This window comes from Anser brachyrhynchus (assembly GCF_964034855.1).
Source record: "Anser brachyrhynchus genome assembly, chromosome: 3".
NCBI lineage: Eukaryota > Metazoa > Chordata > Aves > Anseriformes > Anatidae > Anser > Anser brachyrhynchus.
Window position 1 is genome coordinate 42,585,284 of NC_137696.1, and position 19,625 is coordinate 42,604,908.

General features: G+C 36.4%; 1 protein-coding gene across 4 annotated transcripts in view; it reads left to right on the forward strand.

Annotated features, from left to right (window-relative positions):
• AKT3 (AKT serine/threonine kinase 3) overlaps positions 1-19,625 on the forward strand; it is a 156,332-nt gene that overhangs the window by 64,411 nt on the left and 72,296 nt on the right. For all 4 annotated transcript variants that reach the window (XM_080586761.1, XM_080586762.1, XM_080586763.1 and 1 more), the window contains exon 3: positions 13,970-14,095. In XM_080586761.1, the coding sequence (XP_080442887.1) occupies positions 13,970-14,095 (126 nt within the window). The remainder of the gene's footprint in view (positions 1-13,969; positions 14,096-19,625) is intronic.

Consider the following 19,625-nt stretch of genomic DNA (forward strand, 5'->3'; position numbering starts at 1 on the left):
CTAAGGTCATCTGATAAAATATTAGATTGCCCTTTGTGTCAAAATTATTTTGGAGGCTAAATCAGTAAAAACTGTTCAGTAAATCAGATTAGAAAAAAATGTATGCTTGTAGTAGAGAAACCACAAGACGTGCATGTTAGTGAAAAACAGTAACAAACCTTATCCTGAGTTTACCACATCTGGTTAGATAAATTTGTGTGTCTTACCTAGGTCAGTCATTTTTCAGTTCCACCTTGTGGCTGGAATTTGAGGGTTCATAGTTAAAAGCTCTGTTTTTAAAATGTTCTAAAAGAGTGTTTGAAAATGAGACAAAATTTTTGTGCTAGTAAAATTGCAGGTTCAAGAATTTCACGTTTCTGCTCATGAGCAAAGCTTTCTTTATTTCAGAGGAGTGGAAAAACTAAGCCTTTAAAAGTATTTCACTTGCCTGAACCTTTATTCCAATTGTAATGTAACAAAATCATGCAAGATAAAATACTGTAAAATGTGTATATTAAAATTAAACTGTATTGTGATTCATATGTGGGTGTTAGGAGCAGTTTTATTCATTCTGAGGCAGTAAAATATTGTAGAAATATGTAGAATCCTGTGGTTAAAAACTGGAGGGTTTTTTTTTTTATTGTTTCTATTGCTTTAATTATAGTCTGCAAGTTTAAGAAAATACATTAATGACCAAGTTGTTCTCATCTTCTTGGTGCTGTTTCTAGTATGGGAAGTACTGCATGGCTAACTCAAAATATCAATTTGCACTGGGATCTCTGTGTCGCTAAGATTTTGTTGACATCATTAAATTGTAATTGCTACTTCACAAATACATGTCAAAGTACTTTATTTCAAGTGATTTTTCACATTGAGAATTTTAAGTGAATTTTCAGTTATTTGCCTGAGTAGAAGGATTTGTGCATACTCCTTAAACCTTACAAATTTTTTTATCTATAATTTTTGTACATACATGTATAAAAAAGGTTGTCAGGATATATTCTGACACAGGTCAGAATATACTCTGTTTATATAAAATGTGAAGCTGTATTAGGGAATTTCTTGGCTTAACATTGTGTCAGCGGTAGCATCATTGCTTAATGATGCAGTTGATCTTAGAAATTTGAATCATTCAAACCTGCTTTTGTAGCTTAACTGGAAAACAAGAATTGCAGTCACGTGGTAGACTAGCAGTCCAATAAATCAGTCATTAATCTTGCATAAGTTCATGCTGATGCCTCTTCTCCCTTGCATCTTTCATGCCTCCAGCCTGTTATTCCCGTTTCTCCTTTGTGCAAATAGTCGTTGTACAGTGAGCTGAAATAGGTCAAAACCTTTTTTTTTTTTTTTAATTTTTTTTAGGGTGTGCTTCTGGTTAGATGATTTTGTAGGTGTGTCTCAGCTGCATGGGTTGGCTCAGCTGACACGGTGGAGCGGGACATGGGGTGCACAGCACACTTCTTCACACATATTCCTTGCCATCCCAAGCACATTGTGCTGGTGGTAGGTTGCACATAAGATGACCCAAAGTGGCCAAGGACTGGGACTTTCATTCACTGTTAGCACTGTCTGGCTGAGTAGCAGATTTGTGATAGGACAGAAATACATAGCAGTTAAAAGGAACATTCTGCCTCTGTTGAATGTTTACTCCAATTTCCTCAACGTGAGACTTCCTTTCCAAAAAAAAACCCAAAAAACAAAGAACTTCTACAGGAGTTCAAAAATTCCTTACAGCACTGAAGGAGAGGCTTGATTTTTCTAAAGGTGCGAAGAGATACTGGGTGCTGAATTGGTGGGAGAGTGGCTGGATTGTCATGGTGCAGACTCCAGCTGTAACTGTAGGTTCTGGATGCTTGAAAATCCCCTCCTGAACTCTTCTGAAAATTCGTTCTTTTCAGATGACTGGTATTCTGCTGTTGGTCATTTGTGACATTAAATCCTTTAGCCATAGACTTTTCTTTGAAACTGAAGCCTAATCCAGTCATTCTCTCCTCTCCTCTGTAACTCCAGTGATTTATTATTATTTTTTTAATTTATTTAGTTGGTTTTGGTGTGTTTTGTCTCTGAAGCCCTTCTGTTCTCTTGTAATGATTATTATTTTTAAATACAGGTAGCAGAACTGTAATCATTTATCATGAAATGATAATATTTTTAGTGTTCCTAAAATTTTATACCTTCACAAGTGATAATATTTGATTTTCTTTCTTTACAATGATGCACACGTAAGCAATGGTTACATTAATTGGTCTTTGGTGGTTAATTTAAAACTGCACATCTTATATGAGTATTAAAGATTGTTCCTGTATTTATTAATTTCAGTAATTCTTCAGTGCTTTTCATCTCAGCTCACTGGAATAGCATTGCCACTCAGAAAGGCTTCACATTCTTAGTAGTCTTGAACAGTTTTACTGCCTTGCAGTACATACAGTGGTGATCACAGATCACTGATGTATATATTAACTAAAAATGTTCCTAAAAAAGAACTATAGAGCATTAGTAATTGAAGTTTGACCATATGATCCTGCTTAGCTGTCTTTCTTTTACCCAGTTTCCCATTTCTATTTTGTTCCACCACACAGCTTTTTTTTTTTCTTCTTCTCTCTCAGAGCTACTGTTTCCTTAGACTTATTAAAAGCTTTTTAGAAGTTGAAATAAATTGTGTCAGTTAGTCTTTGTCCATTTTATTTTCTTGACGTTTTAGAAGAAATCCCTTAGGTATGATGGGCATGGTTTTTTTACTGAAAGGCAGCGCTGCTTTGTTTATCTTCTGTCAGTTTGCGTTAGTTAAGAGTATGATTAAAAACAGAATTATAAGCAGTTTTCTTAGATTACCATCCAGCCAACTGACTTGAAATTTTCAAGTATTTTTCTAACTGGTTTTCATTCTTCTTTGGGGGAGGGAGTTCTTCTCTAGTTCATTGCACTAAGACACCTTAGTCCCTAGCACACTGCTCCAGTACCTCATTTTTGATCCGGAGGCAGTGAAAGTATTTGTGTTACCTGGAAAGGCACAAAGCAGATTTCTGTTGTTGTCTTCTGAGCTGAAGGCTAATAGAAAGACACCCTTCTGGTTCTTTGCAAATACCAGGATCCTCACTTGCAGACTTTATTTTTTGTCTGGTTAATTTTTCACCAAATTTGCATCTTCTGCTTGAGATTTTATTTCCCTTGCTTGGAAGTTCACTACATTTTATTTTCTATAAACAGCACCTCTAAGATTTATTAGTCTTGCCACTGAAATACAGTGTTTTCTTTAAATAAAGAAACCTACATTTTCCCACCTTAGGTCAGCTGGTTCCTTATCTTCTGTGCTTTCTGTGTAATTTGTTGGCATGAGCAGGGTGAAAAGTTGGAAGTGTGTGGCAAAGAGTGAGCAGACCCGGAGGGTTGAATGGTATGTTTTCATGATTTTGAAGATTCTTGTGAATGAAGTGTTTGAATTGCTAACAGAAATACTGGAAAATACGATCAGGAAGAAAACGGGATGGAAATGGGGGGGTGGACTTGAAGTCTTTGTCTCCCTGCCATGCCACACTCTGAAGTTTAGTTTCAGCGTGTTAAGTTTATGGAGCAATTCCTTTTCCAAGTAGGATGGAACTTAAGTGTTTTGGGGTTTCCCTTAAATGCTTCTTGAATTAATTCCTCTCTCTTCTCCTACATGGATGACAAGGAAAATGTGTCCTGCTTGTGCATTTTAGAGTCAACCGTATCAAGGAGTACTGGTGTCAATAAATTACTTCTCTGAACCTTATTATGTATGATATTTAGCCAGTTTGACAGAAATAAAAAAAAAATCCTTGAAGTGGACAGTATTTAAATTTGGGGGCATGGGATTTTCTGCAATTAACTAGATTGCTACGGTAAGCCAATATATTAAGCTCAGGCAGTTTTGTTGCTAATTACACACAACTTCTCTGGAGTATCGGATATTCAGATCCATTTTATGAATATGGTAGAGAGAATAACAACTGTAAAACAAAGCACTGTGCATGTAAGTGACTGTTAGCGTGTATTTCAGAAGGGATAAATGCTCACCATATGGTACAATTACTGTGTCCAAGTTTTCAAATTAGCTTCTCTCATCCTCCTTATTACTGTCTTTAAAAAGAGAGGAAAAAAACCCAACATGATTTATCTACTCTGCAGCAGAACTCTTGACGCAAAACAGCAGCCCAGTTCTGTCCAGTTTTTTTTTCCTAGCATAATAGAGGCTGTCGGACTTTTTTATACTAATTACTGTGTGAGCCTCAGATGAACCCCCTTCAATTCACAGGGCTTTGTTAAGGGAGGAGCTGTCAATGTGTCTGCCCGTTTGCAGCTGTGCTGTGGCTTTAGCTTGCTTAACATTATGCTGCTTTTTAGACTTGACAGAAGGGATTTTTTTTTTTTTTTTTTTTTTTTTTTTTATTAAGGCAAAGCAGCCTTGTAGCGAAATGGTTTAAGCAGCTGCATTGTGGGGAAGCACAAAGAAGTTATTATTGTGTCTGTTTAGGGGGGTCGGATGGAGGGGGGAGATATTCGGCTGCTGTTGATGCCGATTGTTGACTTGCCATCTGCCAGATAGGGAGAAGAAAAAAATGACAGCTCCAGCAGGGTGTTCAAGAGGTTGTTTGGAGAGACGCATAAACATGTGCAGATGTCGAACTGAATAATGGCAAGAACTTGAGACGGTTTATGATGCTGCTGTTGTGTGTGCATATACAGAATGAATGTATGTGGAGATTTGGTTAGGAGGAGGGTACATATTAATTATCATTGTCCCCCACCGCCTCCTTTACTTCTGTTAATTAGTTCAGGAGTTTAATATCTTCCCTCCTTCCGTTGTTTATTCCTAAAAAGAGCCTTTTCTTGCAGCAAAGAAAACTTTTGATTTCTCCATGTGGTGGATTTAAAGAAAAAAAAAAAAGTCTTGATAAATTTGGTACTTGGGGAAGTAGAAAGAATAATGCAGTTATTTCAGTCTCAGACATTTGGTGGACAGGTGCTACACAAGTTCTTATGTAGCTTTGTCTACCTCAAGACTGATACGTTGCATACCCTTACTACTGCATCCTGAGCTTTTCTTATGCAGACATTGCCAATCGGTGATTGTCTGGCATTATATAGTAGACAAGTAAATGCTAGGGGTTAGCATGAGATTAGCAACTAATTTTCTCTTTCACTTGATCTTATTTTCATTTTTTTCTCCAAAGGCAAGGAGCTGGTCAGCCATAACTTGTGTACTTTCCTGTTTGACAGTTCCAAATAAAAAATGAATAAATAAAAAATTGGATCACTATATAGGAATATGTTTTTTTTTTTTTCTTTCTCTAAAATCCTTTCTTATTTCTTGTTTGGTGAGTGCTGTTCAATACCAGTTTCCAGGATAATGTGAAAGAAATATGAAAATGGATACAAATGTGAAAAGAAATTAAGCTTGCCCCAAAAGGCTAAAGGAAAGCAGTATCTTATCCAAGTGATCTCTTAGTTTAAAAATACAAAAGGGAACTTGTAAGTCTTATTTATTTTTCTTAAATATTATGTGCAAATTCAGCAATCTGATATCTGTATTGAATTGAAAAGTGGAGAATGAAATAGTGGTTGAGGTGTACTGTGGCTCTGGGTTGCAGATTGTCTTCCAGTTACCAGTATATATCAGGGATTTTTGGTTAGTTACAGTATGCCTTAAATATTACCTGAATGAATCTAACCACTGTTTAACCCCAAGATGCACCCCCTCCCCCAACTTTTCTTACGTCTTCCGTCTTAGGTCTAATAGGCATCAGGTCCATAGGTCTTTGATAACAATAACTACTTATGGGAACATTTCATGTCTCCTTTTATCATCATCTTGTCTGAGCAGAAAAAGTCAATTTTGGATTATGTCTTTAACTGAAAATTCAGGTGCGACTGCCTCCTACCCAAGTACTGACTTCTGCATCTGAGTCTAGATGCAGGTCAGTGGCACTGCAGATGGTGAATTGCTTTTCGCCTGTTACCTGGGTTGTTGGTTCTTCTCTACAGAAGTGTTCCATTTGCTGTGTCGTGTCATGGCTGGTATGAAGCCCAAGGTACTCTGAGCAATACCGTGTCATTGTTTATCATGATTTTATGCACCCAAAGAGTTTTCAAGTAAATCCTGAAGCATACAGTGGTAACAAAACTGTTCTTTCAGCTCAAGCAGTTTGAGGAATGTTTCTATGTGTCTCAGGCTGATTGTTTGCAAATGATGTGGGCTAAATGGTAAAATGAAAATGTTGACCTTAATCGTGTGCTTGAGCAAAAAATTCAGATGAATGAGGTTAGTGCTCGTTTTTTGGCACCTGACAAGGTCTTGGGCTAGGAGCATATCTAGTGACAAGCATAAAGTTTAGAGGAGCTATTTTAAAATTATTGTGATGTGCCAGTTGTAAAAGTGAGACGGTTTGCTTTGCAAAAACATGCTAGGAAGTATACCAGCTTTAAGAGGGGAAAGACATAATTTTTGACAACACATTAATCTGTCAAAGAAACTCAACTCAATGATAATGCTATTGTCAAACTTATCATACTCTTTTTGCAAACAATGGAAAGTTTGAGGTTTCTTACGTAAACTAGAGTTGGCTGTTATACAAAAAGTTGTAAGTAGGGAATATTAAGATGATGTTTAATTCAACATAGCTACATGTAAAAATCATTTACATTTTATCATCTTATTTAATAGATATATTTCTACGAAGTACATGTATTTAAATCATTACTGCAGCAGCTATCTTTTTCAGTGTAATTTATAGATAAATATTTGTACACTTGTCCTACTCTTAAAATACTTGCAAAATCTAAAAAAGGTCTTTTGGTCTACTAGTACTTGACCAAAAAAAAAGGAAAGTCTTATGTTTTCTGTTATACAGTCTACTAATTAATGCTGATAGTTCTGTATAAAAAATTATAAATATTTAAAAGTACTGAGAACTTGAAGTTTTTTTTACCAATAAAAAAAACCCTCTGAGACTTTATTTTTTTTTAATTGCACTTAGTACAAATACATCTCAATACTATTAAAAACTACAAAACTCCTTTTAGAAGCAGCTGAATACTGTAGCATTTTGTGCTTTGATACTGTAAAACCATAAGCAAGAGAGAGATTTAAGAAATGTGAGCAGGGCTTCCAAATGTTTCCAGCATATACACCTTGTGTTTCATTCTTGAATAGCAGACATTTAGAAAATATTGATCTCCTTTGTTGTTCAGGGATGTCAATGCAATCCAGTACCATGTTATTCCAGACAGTATGTGTTAATATCAACTTCTGTTTAATTTATTTATTGTTCTAATTCTTATCCTTTAAGAATGGAGGGGAAGTGAGAGTGATGTTGAAATTGGCAAGTTTTTCTTCCTGTTGGCTCAAAATGGACATGGTAAAGGTCAATTCTCAATTTGTCAGGATGTCAGATAACTTCGTATTTCTGGTACAGATTTCTAAAAGGACAAAATTTTGTGCATATCAAAATTGAGTATGAATTGCTACTGCTTATTTTCCATGAGATGCCAAAACACATCGGTAATTTTTAGATACCCATTTAGAAAACTGCTTGCCATTTGAATAGTGGCATGTCTGTCTTTTACAGAATATTTTCCTCTTGATTTTTATATATTTTAAAGAAACGATTATTAATGCAACAGGAAAGGTTTGAATAAAAAACAGAAGCTGAAGTAAGGTTGCATTTATACAAGACAGGACACTGACTCACTCCAGTAGTTGTAATGAGATGATGAGGGTGCGTGGTGATTTGAGCTCTAGTCAACCTCTCACTTTTGTAGGTTGCATTCAGAACCTGAGAGGAAGCAAACTCAGAAACAGAAGCAGGGAAGAACTTCCCACTGAGAAACTCAGTTCTTCCTGTACCTGTATGTGCAGAGAAGTACACTGAGACCACGGATAATTTCTTAGTGCCTCCACCCTATGTGGTGACTCCATCTCTGCTTGGAACTTGCCTGCCTTACCTGTAGCAGTCCTTAATTTTGATCACAACCTACTGTCGCTTCAGAAAAAATGGTCCTTTTGTTTGCCAGCTCTTCAGTACATCTTGGCTGGCATGAGGGAGAGCGTTGTGTCTGCTTTCTTCTTCTCTTGCTCAGATGAGTAACTTCTAGAGCATGTTCCTAAGCCTGCATTATGCAAAATCATAGCATCCGTATAGCTTCCACAGGTTTCTCACCACACAGCTGTGAAGAGCGGAGCATAAATTGACCAGTCTTTGTAACTTCACTGGGTTGTTGAGATGTCATATAAAAGTTCAAGTGCCCTTAACTGTCCATATCATGGCGTTTTGCTTACGCTGGTATCCAAACATCATGTTTGGAACCATTCCCCAGTTTGTAGGAAGTTTAATGGAAGCTTAGCTGTGGTATACGCTGATGCCCATGTATAGCATGAAATGCTATATACTATTTCCTAGTTGTGACTGAAAAAATTCATTTGTCTAATGTAAGTACAGATGTGCTCAAAATGTCACTTAGTGAACTGGGAACTGTGGGAAAACAGCATGAATAAATAATCATTGTCTTGTGGTATAAAAGACAGAATCAAAAAACGTTAGTTCCAAATTCTGCTCTTCTTTGAAGTGCTGGAAAATTCTTAGGAGTTAGCATTTTAAAAACTTTTTTTTATTATATGCCAATGCATGTTCGAAAAAAATACAGTTTCACTTAATTTTTTGGTGTGCAGTAAGATTTTTGTCAAACCTTTTGCATGATGGTATAGTTGCACACATTGTATTGAAGAGCATATATTGAATTATGAGGACAGGTATACCTTTTAGCTTTTTAAAACATTTCTTTTTTACAATAGCTTTGAACTGTGTTGCAAATTTGTTGTCATGAAATCACAAGTGAGTAAATATTAAACAGGAGCACTTTACATTTACTAGTGTCTACAGACTTAGTCAAATAGTCTACTGCTGCTTCTAATCGTGCGTTAGGTAACACTGCCCTCAGAGGGCCAAGGTAAGTAAATTCAATCTCAGAACCACTGGCATTACTTCTGATATTTTACTTGACCAGGCATTAATTACAGTTGTTTCTTTTAAAGAAAAACTGCATATGCCAACAGTTATTTTTTTTAAAGTTTATTTACTATAATTTTGTTCTTAGACATTCACTTTTTTTTCCCCAACTGTTTATTAAATGCTAGTACAGGGGAACTACAGTCTGATTTAACACAGAAGTGCCTCTTAAAGGGAAAAAAAAAGAAAAAAAAAGGAGGGGAGAACCATATTTGTATATTATTTCTGTTAAAGCCATTTTTGTAAATTGATGACACAGACGAGAGGCAGATTTTTGGTGTTCTCTGCTTGGAGGGCTTGGGTTTTTTTTTCCCTTCCCTTAAATCTCACTTATGTCTGTGTGGCAGCTGTTGCTTCTTTTAAGGAAGCAAATTTTTGAACTCAGGTTTCTGTTGCTTATCAGCACTGTATATTAAAGACATTTCCTTCACACCTCTAAAACCATTTACATATTAAAAAATGTAGATGTTTTGCAAAAGTGATCTTTTAAAACTTACAGTTTTTTTTTTTTAATAATGAGATTAATTTGGCTTTACTAAATAAGTTTTCAAGAATTTCTAAGTTTCCATATGCTAGGGATTACAAATGGATGAGGCTAAAAACTGCAACCATTGAATGTGACTTGAAGTGTGTGACTTGAAGTGTGTGTTTGAAGAGACGATTTGAGTCCTGAGGTGAAGTGAAAAAATTGCAAACTTGGAGTGATATACTTAATCTGATGTGGGTTTGTTGAACACTCACATGGTTTCTTAGAAAACGCTTCTTTGTGAAGCTCCTCCACAGTATCAAAACTACAAACATTGCATCACTAGAATAAACATATTTTCTGAAATGTCCTGAAGGCAGGATTCTTGATACTATTTGTCAAAGGCCAAAAAGAAAAATCATTATAGTTGCAGTAGGCGAGTACAGAGCTAGCTGCAAGGGTCATGTTCTGAACAAACCTTCTTTAAGCATTCTTTGTTATTGTTGTTATCCAGTGTATTTATTAGTGCTTTTTGCACGAAGATCAGATTGTATTTTCATGTACCTCAAGAATGCTCTGCTGTATTATTTCCTCTTTGGGGTGTATTCTGCCAGTAGTTATTAAAAAAGCACACCCCAACAACCTAAACCTGATTCTAAATTTGTATTGTGCATATGTATTTATTGTCTGTACATATTTGATATATGCATTTTAGTGCCTCTTCTCTCAAGCAGCTTTAAAAACTTTGACTAGAATTAAAAACATGTATGTATTACTTGGCTTTCTTTGCTGCGGTGGTTGAAATTAGAGACCTCTTCTTACAGTCTAATAAATAGATTCTATGAGTACATGTTTTTCAACTTAGAAGGGTGTAAATTTAAGCAAAATAATAATTTAGCTTACATTAACTCAGCAGGAAGTCGGGTACAAACTGATTAATTCTCTATGGCAGATCCACTGCTTTTTTAAATACCACAGCTACATTTCATTAAATTGTCAGGCTGTCTTGTGTGTTGGTTATCCTGTGTGGACTCCTTTCTCCTGGAATGTCTTTTCACTTGAATTACTGACTTTCCAGATGTAAACTTCCTGTTGTTTGTTTTTTGTTGAGGTACTTGTTAAACGTACACCCCAGACATATTTAAAGTAATTAAATACTGCTTAAACTGTGAAAGATGTTTTTGTTTTATTTGGGCTGGTAAGGTAGAAGTCATGAAAGTGTTTTTTCTTTCCAAATTACTCTGTTGTGTTTCAGTGTTGGGTTTCTTATTGTTGTTGTCTTGTGTTTTTTTTTTTTTCCTTCTTCTTTTTGTATGGAGGATTTCTCTCTTTCAAAACAGTCCATTAAACATGTCTGTTAAGAAGTATGGACTAAAATGTTTTTCTATCATTAAGCAGATCCTATAGAAGGAATGTGGTTATAAGAGAGCACCTAGAGTGCATCTTGAGAGCCATTAAACCACTTCAGCAGTTAAGTGAACTGCTTACTGATAGCACTGTTTACTTTATTGTTCAAAAGTCTTCACCCATTTGTTAATTAAATTACAAAATAAATAAAAGGCAGATGATAAATATTCCTGTATAGGTGTTGAAGAGGGATTGGAATATTGGTCATTTCAAGGAAAAAAGGGGTTATATATTTGTGTATGTGCATGAGTTTGTACAGATGCCCTGAAAAAGGGGTGTTACTGTGATTCATCTTTGGGAACCATTTAGGAGAAACATTCTTCAAAGAAAAATCTCTGTGAAAGAAATATACAGGATCCTTATGAAGCTATAGCTATTGCTTTTAAACTGTGTGTCCTGTGTCTGGCTATAGTTTGCAGGGTGAAGACAGAGGTACAGTTATGCTCATGGATAAGCTGGTACTTATTTGTCATTCAATTATTTATATATTCCTGTGATTAGCTTTTGTCCAAAGTGCCTAACTCTCTTCAAAAAAGCTTGGAAGTAGTAGGCTCTTTTAACAGTTTTTCTCTAGGTAGGGTGTCAACTGTAAAACTGACTAGATGATCAAAAATCTGTTCAGTCTTCTGATTAAGAGACTTTGAGTGCCTAGCAGAAGCTAAATGCGATCTTAAATGTTGCCCTAAGAAGAGAAAGGAGTAAGTGATCAGAGAAGTATGCGCTGCATCTCTTAAGAGCATGTGCATGCAAGTAAGCGATGGTTTCTGTTTTTTCTTGAGGTGACTAGTGTTCTTACCTTGTCATCCCTAATTCTTAGAGTCCAGTCTGCTTATCTCCCTGTCCAGTTTCTTCCTCACAGAAAGCAGGACTTTCTTTGAAACCTGAACCTTTGAGCTGGCTTGGGTGTACTGGTGTTCTGTCCTTATTGGATGCTGCCCTTGAACAAGTCTTCTTCTATTAGCCACCTGCCTCCCAGTGAATGCACCTTCCAGAGAAGAATAAGATCTTGATAGGTTTTAAATCAACTAACAGGGGCACTGTCTGTCATAGCAGTCTCCTAGAAGCAAGTAAGATGTAGTGTATGAGAACCTTACAGAAGATTGTCATTATGATCTGCTCAGCTTTAAGGAAGTGACCAGGTTGCTAATATTTTTAAAACTCATACTGGATGAACTGATATGTAAGGTTTTGTTTTGGCTTCAATTCTTGAGTCCAGGCAGATTTCAGCAAAAAATGGAACATGTATTTCATGGAACATATTTTAAATGTTCTTAGAGTCATACTTTTCCTTAGGCCTATGATTATCTTGTTTTCAAGTATTCAGCAAACTTAATTCAAGAAACATCTTCACCTTTTTGTGTAATGATACAGTTTTTGCACTTTTGTTGTGTGTTTTGGTGGTTTTTGTTTGTTTGTTTTGTTTGTTTGTTTGTTTTTTGGCTTGCTTTTATTCGAGCAGGGATTTCCCATTCTGAAACCAATTTAGACCAGCAGTATCAGTGTGGATGTTCCCAGCTGAACTAGCACCAAAGATTTAAGATAGAAAGCTTTGGGTCAATACAAATGTAATTAGTGCTGTATATCTGCTCTATTTTTTGGTCAAATTAAGTAACGCTTTGAACTTTTTCAGTTTTCTTTCTACTTACATGAAAATCTCTAGATAACAAAACCAAGCGGGTGCCCTGCTATCCAGAGATATGAATAGCTAAGAGTTTTGCTACTGAGGGCCAGGAAACATAGATTAGCCTCTAATGGAGCAATCTCAGTGTCAGATGGGTGTAAATTTCTGTCTGACCTCTGAATTGTGTAAAAGCTGTGTAGCTACAGTTAGCATGTTGCTGAGGTGCTTAAGCACTACTCAAGGACTGAGTTTAGTGCAGGGACAGTGCAGCCCCTGGATTGTAGTCAGTTCTGAGCATTTTGCAAACTGAAAAATTGAAATAATTTTTAAGTTTCAGCCTTTATGAACTTGAAATTGTGTTTTTTAAGTTAGTATGAGTAGGTCATGATTCTTATTTCACTGTGACATTGCTGTAATCTTAAGAGTCTCAGAGCAGTATTTTAGCATGCAGCTTACAAGTGTGTAATAAGTGGCAACTTCTAAGGACATTTGGAAATTCTGTGTTGGTACATACACTTTTTTTCTTAAAATGTTCTCTTGTGTAATGATGAAACAGTGGCTTATTTAAAGTCTTACTAGATGCTTGTACGTATATTATTTGCTTTGCAGAGTTGAAAGAAATAAAAGATATGGAAAGTTGGGCTCATCTAAATGCACCTGTATTTACCTGAGTAATCACACATTAAAAATGAAGTTGTTGCTGAGATTTTGATGTGGCATTATAAAATATTGCAATATTAAAGAGATTTTTCACCCTTAAATAGCAAATAAAGGACACTGATTAAGGTACCACCTCTGTGCTGTCCTGCTGTTTACACTGCTGTTTCTGAATGAATACCTCATGGCTTGCAGAACCTTCTGCTCAGACTGGGGTAGGAAGAAAGTGGAGGTGATGGGTTTATTGGTAGGCTTACCTTGTAAAAGGTTACTGGCTTCTGCTTTTTCTTCTTTATATATTCCTTTTGCTTTCAAGTATACTTGTTAAGTATGCTTTGTGTACATTCTTCATTACCCCCAGTCTTCTTGCTGATAGATTATATTTTAAGGAACTTAATGTTTTTTGCCTCAGCAGAGTGAATGCTCTACCTCGTAGTAGTTGAGATTTCATTTTTTTGTTAAAAGTTGAGCTGTAGCACTTATTTTCACCTGTATCAAATTTCAGACTGTTTACAGGTGTGAAGATATAGGATTTGGAAGACTATAGTATAATAAAATCTAGGTTTATAGAGTATTACTGTATAGTGCTTGTAGCTCCTTATTACAGAGGCATTATTCTATAGCCCAGGCTTACCATTGCAATTCCATTTTCTCTTCTTTTGGAGGGAGTTAAAGTTTCCTTTGTAAATTGAAAACATCTGAAAAGATTTTGGTATAATTAATGTTAGACACTGATGATATGTTATGTTTTTTTAATATCAAAGGTTTTTTTTTTTTTTTCTACAGTACTAATGAACATTTTTTTTTCTCCTTTAGGAGAATATATAAAAAATTGGCGGCCAAGATATTTCCTGCTAAAGACAGATGGCTCTTTCATAGGCTATAAGGAGAAGCCCCAGGATGTGGATCTGCCATATCCACTCAACAACTTTTCAGTGGCAAGTATGTATTTCCAGTATTTATTATTCTCTCAGCATATTGACAAAATATCTGTTACATATTGCTTCATGTGGAGGTCAGAATTTGTTGGTAACAGTGCAAGTTTGATGCCACACGTCATGCTAGTTCCTCCCTAATCTCATGTCCAGCTCTACAGGATATTTTTACAGATGGCATTAAAAATTTTACCATGGGTTGGTTTTTGAATATTTTTTTAAATCTAAGTCGTCAATTTTTATCTTTATTTTCTTTTCTGTCTGAGGTGTCTGTAACTAACAGTAACATTTGAGAAATGATTGCTGTAAGAAGAAAATCCTTGGAAAGCTTACCTGTATTCAGATCAGTGACCTCATTTTTTCTTTTTTTGGTAGTATCCCTGAATTCACTTGAAAACTCAAATTAATTAGAAAATTATCTAGACTGTCAAATGGCACAAAATCATGCTAAATTATTTATCTCTTGGATAATCAGGTAATCAGCTCTCCAGCCTGGTTAATCAGTAATTTTGAGCAATCAGACAATTTGCATATATTAGCAAAGCTATGAAGTATGTATCTGTTGGGTAAAGTGAAGACATTGTGATTTCTTCTTTTCCAAGAATGTTTCTAAGAGATCAATTTGTAGGTTTATCTTTTTTTTTTTTTTCTGGCAAAGTGAGATTGATAGAAGAATGTTTCTGAACAGAAATGAAAGTATTTGTGGAGCTAAACTAATCAGGCAAAAAAATCTCCCTGAATATAACCGTTGTGTATATCATAGCTAGAAACTTTCAAAAGAACACTAGAAAACTTAGTCAACTTTTTTGAAAATGTTTTTAGCATACTGCAATACAATAAATAGCAGCATTTGATTCTATAGGGGAGTACTGGAGTCACAAGAACATGTGTACTTAGGGAATCTGGATACCCTTCCTCTGCATTGCTGAAGGTGGAACAAATTCTACTGAGACTGAATTTGCCTCTTTTCTTGGTAGAATTGTTCTTGAGATTGATTCAGCTGGTGTATACAAAGTAATTTGCACATTTTGTTGTTAAAGAAATCATCTTGTGTTCCAAGCCCACATCTTGTTCTACAACCAGAAGAGGAAAACCTTGCATATTCTGATTGTGACAGAAGTCTTCGAAATGATATTGAGTATACAAGCTTTTTAATAATATTAGAGGCTCATTTTACCTTGTTGCTATCTAGTAAAAGCAAACAAACAAAAACAATAATGCCTTTATGTTGTTCATATGAGTGGGTAGACCTAGCATTGACTAAGTCATAGGCCATTATTCTTTAGTTATTCTACTGAATGTACTAACCCAGTCATTTGTAGCAGTTAGTAATTTCTTAGATACTTCTTGCTCTATACCCAGCACAAAGAGCACTTGTAGAAGTACTGAAGTTTTTTTTTTTTTCTTTTTTTTTTTTTAATGTCCTGCTTTACCATGCTCTTCATTGCATTTCTAGTCTTCCTTTGCTATTTCAACGAGAATGATGATCCAAATAGTAGTGTTGCCAAGTTGATTGACTGGTGTTGATTTTTCTGTCCTGATACCCAGAGGTCAACTTATGTAATGCTGATATTAGAATGCTGCCACTAAACCTTGTTTTGATGGGAATTGGAAGATTTCTTATTGTTTCCCCCTCAAAAAAAATGGAGGGGGGGGGAGGAGCAGTGAGCAGGGAGTCCTTTCTGCATCTTGCAAAATACAGTTTCGGTAAGCAAGATGGGTTTTTCTGTTTTCTGGCAGGAAAAGCAGTAGTTTAATCAGAAATGGCTGCTGATCAGGGCAAGAATAGAGAGATGTTTTCACTCACAAAAATAATCCTATAAAATCTAAGTGAAGTACCTATACGGAGGTCACAATGTGACAAACAAAACATTTTCTAGAATCAGAATTCTTGGATAAGATTCCAGTTTTTAACTTGGTTTTAATTAAATAGATTCTGTTTGATTTTGAATAAGAAGTGCAAAATTACACGACATGGAAAAGCTGAAAATATAAGGCAGTATGATATTACGCTCTGAATTGCAAAAGACTGTAAGTTTTTGTTCACCTATTTTATCTGTCTGAAGATGAGATCAATAGGGCAAACAAACAAAAACAGTAACGCTATGTGAATGAATCGGATCTCATCTGCAGTACTTGGTAAATGTCAAGAACTGGTCTCATGGCCTCCGATCTGTAAGTTCCTGAGCTGTTGCAGTAGGTTTGTGGCCGCAAGCAGTACAACATATTTTTCCTGTAATAGTGAAGTACGTTTTTCATAAATTACTAGCCAGGCAGATGGAGTGTGAGATCACTGTTAATACCATCTTGATTAGGTTGGCAGGGACTTAAAGATATGTCTTTATAGTCCTATCTTCATGTAATCTTTGTAGCTATCTGTAAAGTGAGTGTGGTCTCAGTCTACTTTTTGCTCTCCAAATGATAGACATCTTTGGCTCTAAGTTACAGCTTGTTATTTAAGCAGAAAAGGCCAAGGCTGTGGTATTATTTTCCTTGTACTGTTGGAGTTGAACACTGGAAAGTTTGTACTGCTCTGCTTTGTATGATACTTGTTCTGTAGTTTAAAACTATATCCACTCTGTCAAACCAGTTACTTTGATCACATAGATATTTTCCCAGCAGTGTGGCCCCCTTCCTCTCTTGCAAAAGACTTTCCCAGATGTAGTATTGTTTTCCCTATAGTTGCTTCCTGATTTTTTCCAAGATAACTGTAAGAAAAGAGCCAGAGCCCAACACTTAGCACTTTTCTCTCCTTGATGCTGTGTAGCCAGGGTATTCCCTCAGGAATCCTGTGAGTAAGAGGAAGGCCTGAGAACAAAACTATTTTATATCCTGCTAACAGTGCTTCCAGGACTGAATATGCCTTTATTCATAGTGCCTTTCTCATCAGGTGTTATTTTGTCATAGGATGGAGTGTTTGGATAGCATTTCTTTTCCTTGGAGTGGCTGGGGAGGAAATAGAGGGGAAGGCATGAGGACACAGCACTTGAACAGGTAGAAGCTCTCTGTAGACAGGGAGAGCCCGAGGCAGCACATGCTCCTCAGCCTGTGGTTGTCTGCTCAAAAGGCAGGGAAACCGTATGGGCCCGAAATGGCGGTGGGTCCCTGGAGGCAGGATGGAGTCGAATGAGGGGCATGACGGACCGGGGCTGGATGGAGCTGAGCCCTGCGGGTAGGTATGGGACTGGCCCGTCGCTGGCTGTGCCCTGAGGCTCCCGATCAGGGGCTTGGCCTCCCCATGGCAGCTGCTCCCCAGCTCTCCTCGGGCACGGGCAAATGTCAGCAGGAGCACCCTGCGCCACATCCACTGAGTTGCCACGGGGTTGTGGTGGGGAGAACAAAGTCCAAAGTCTTGTAACACCGGGTGGTGTGTAGGAATCACTCTGTGAAGCCAGCTTATTTTGCACCAAACAGAGCCTCTTTTTTTTTTTTTTTTTTTTTTTTTTTTTTTTTTTTTTTAACACCTGAGTTCAGAGAGAGCTGTGCTTTTGAGGTATGCTTTCAGTTCTTAATGCTCATCCCCTGACACTTAGACTCACTAAGAATCGTGCCATGGTATTTAGCCATACACTGGAAGATAAATGAGGTGGGAAATTCAGTGTGGAAACTTAATGCTGATTGATGCTGTTTTTTGGGAGGTAACCTCAGAAGTATAAGCTTACTTGAACTGACTAGTTCAAAATCAGCTTAGCTCATTTCAGGTATAGACAAGCAGTTGCAAGTAATGAAGTTATTGTAGTTTGAAGAGACACTGCTGATTGACTGAGTCATGGTAACTGAGTGGGTGTGCATTCCTAGCCCACCTCAACTGCAAAATAAAATATGTTAATTTAAATTGCTTTTGCTTAGGCATTTATGCAGTCAGAACCAGTTTAAAAATAATTTTGATTTGATTGCTGAAGCTTCTCTGTATAGGCAAGGGCCTAAAAAAATGCCCTGTCTTTTAAAACTCCATTATTTTTTGAACAAAACTACTACTCCAGCTGTATAGCATGACAGGATTTATACCCTCAGTAGTCCCCAAAAAGAACAGCATGGTCGCACAATACTGTTTTTAAGTGGTCCAGTCCTGCTGAAGCAGAATCAATACTGCTTTGTGTAAACCACCTTGGTCTTTGATGGTCATCGTTATTAGGGAGAGCAGAGTGAGGAAGAAGAGGCGGTTGTTTCCAATCCTCCTTAAGGAGCTTTTGTGGCCTTACTGTTATAAATAAATAAATAAATAAAACAAAACCACTTCTCACACATGCAATGAATATGTAAGTAATCACATAGTACATTTGGGATGAGGTATCTCTAAGAATTGGCCCTTTGCCTTCATTTTGATCTTCTTGCGGAGAATAATTGGAAGGAGATGTGTCCCGTTGAAGTAGCCTTTGAGCTTTGGCCAAAAGTGATGTCACCTGGAATTTCTATGGTATCTTGAAAGATTTTGCTTTCTAAGCACTCTGTGGTACAGCTACCCTTCTTGCCTTTGAAAAGAAATAGTGAAGGTGAAATAAATTCTAGTTATTGTGAGAAGGTATCCATTTATAACATGTTTTTCTTATTTTTTTTTCTTCTGAGGAAATTATTATTGATGAACACTGGCTACTCTAAATGGAGAATCTGTACTATTTTTCACTAGTCTTAACCTTTTCAATGGGCCAGAGACAAGGTTTATTATTTTGGGGATTAAAAAATCTTCAAAACATGAGGATTGAAATGTTTTAGGGGAATGGTGTTAGGAAATGAACAGGAAAAAAAAAACATAAAACATGCTTTAGGTGAGATCAACTTATGCATGCAAATACTTTGCCATTAGACATGACTTTCTGTACCAGCAACTCCACAGTTAACTTTTCAATGAGATTTAATTTTGAAGTCCCAGGTGTTTTTAGTTGTCGCAACATTGGGTGACATGAGCCCACAGATACACATGTAACTAGTTACTTATAATTACAGTACAAATTTAATTCCAAGTAATAATGGTACAATTGAATAAATAATGTTCATTCAACACTGAAAATATTTATGGGGAGAAAAAGGCAATGTATATGTAGTTTACTGCATAAGCAAATGTGTTTATGGAAATTCAAATTCAAATCTACTGTGTATAACCAATATTACTGTGTTAGATGGGCCTCTGCTCATCTTTCTGGAAAACTGGACCAGTAATTTTCTTTGGGAGGCTTTCCTATTACCTTATGAATGGTTTCTAGGTGGCATAGTTGGTATTCTGTCATTTGACTTAGAAGCTTGGATTTAGTTGCTGGCATGGGTAGTGAATGAAAATGGGTTCCTTGATTTTATCCTTCCATTTTAATGGACGGTGCATTCTCAGACAGTAGTTTACTGTTATGTAGTCCCCAATTATCTTTAAATAGGGCCTGGTATAAGCATGGCATGTCAAAGTTGAAGTGTATTGGCAAGTCTGAGAGTTTTTATCCTGTTGTGATACACCCAGTTGCATAAATGAAATTGAGGTGTTTGTATGAAAGACAGAGGGATGTATAATGTTATTACTTCCTGTGATAACAAGCAAAACCCCGGGTAAA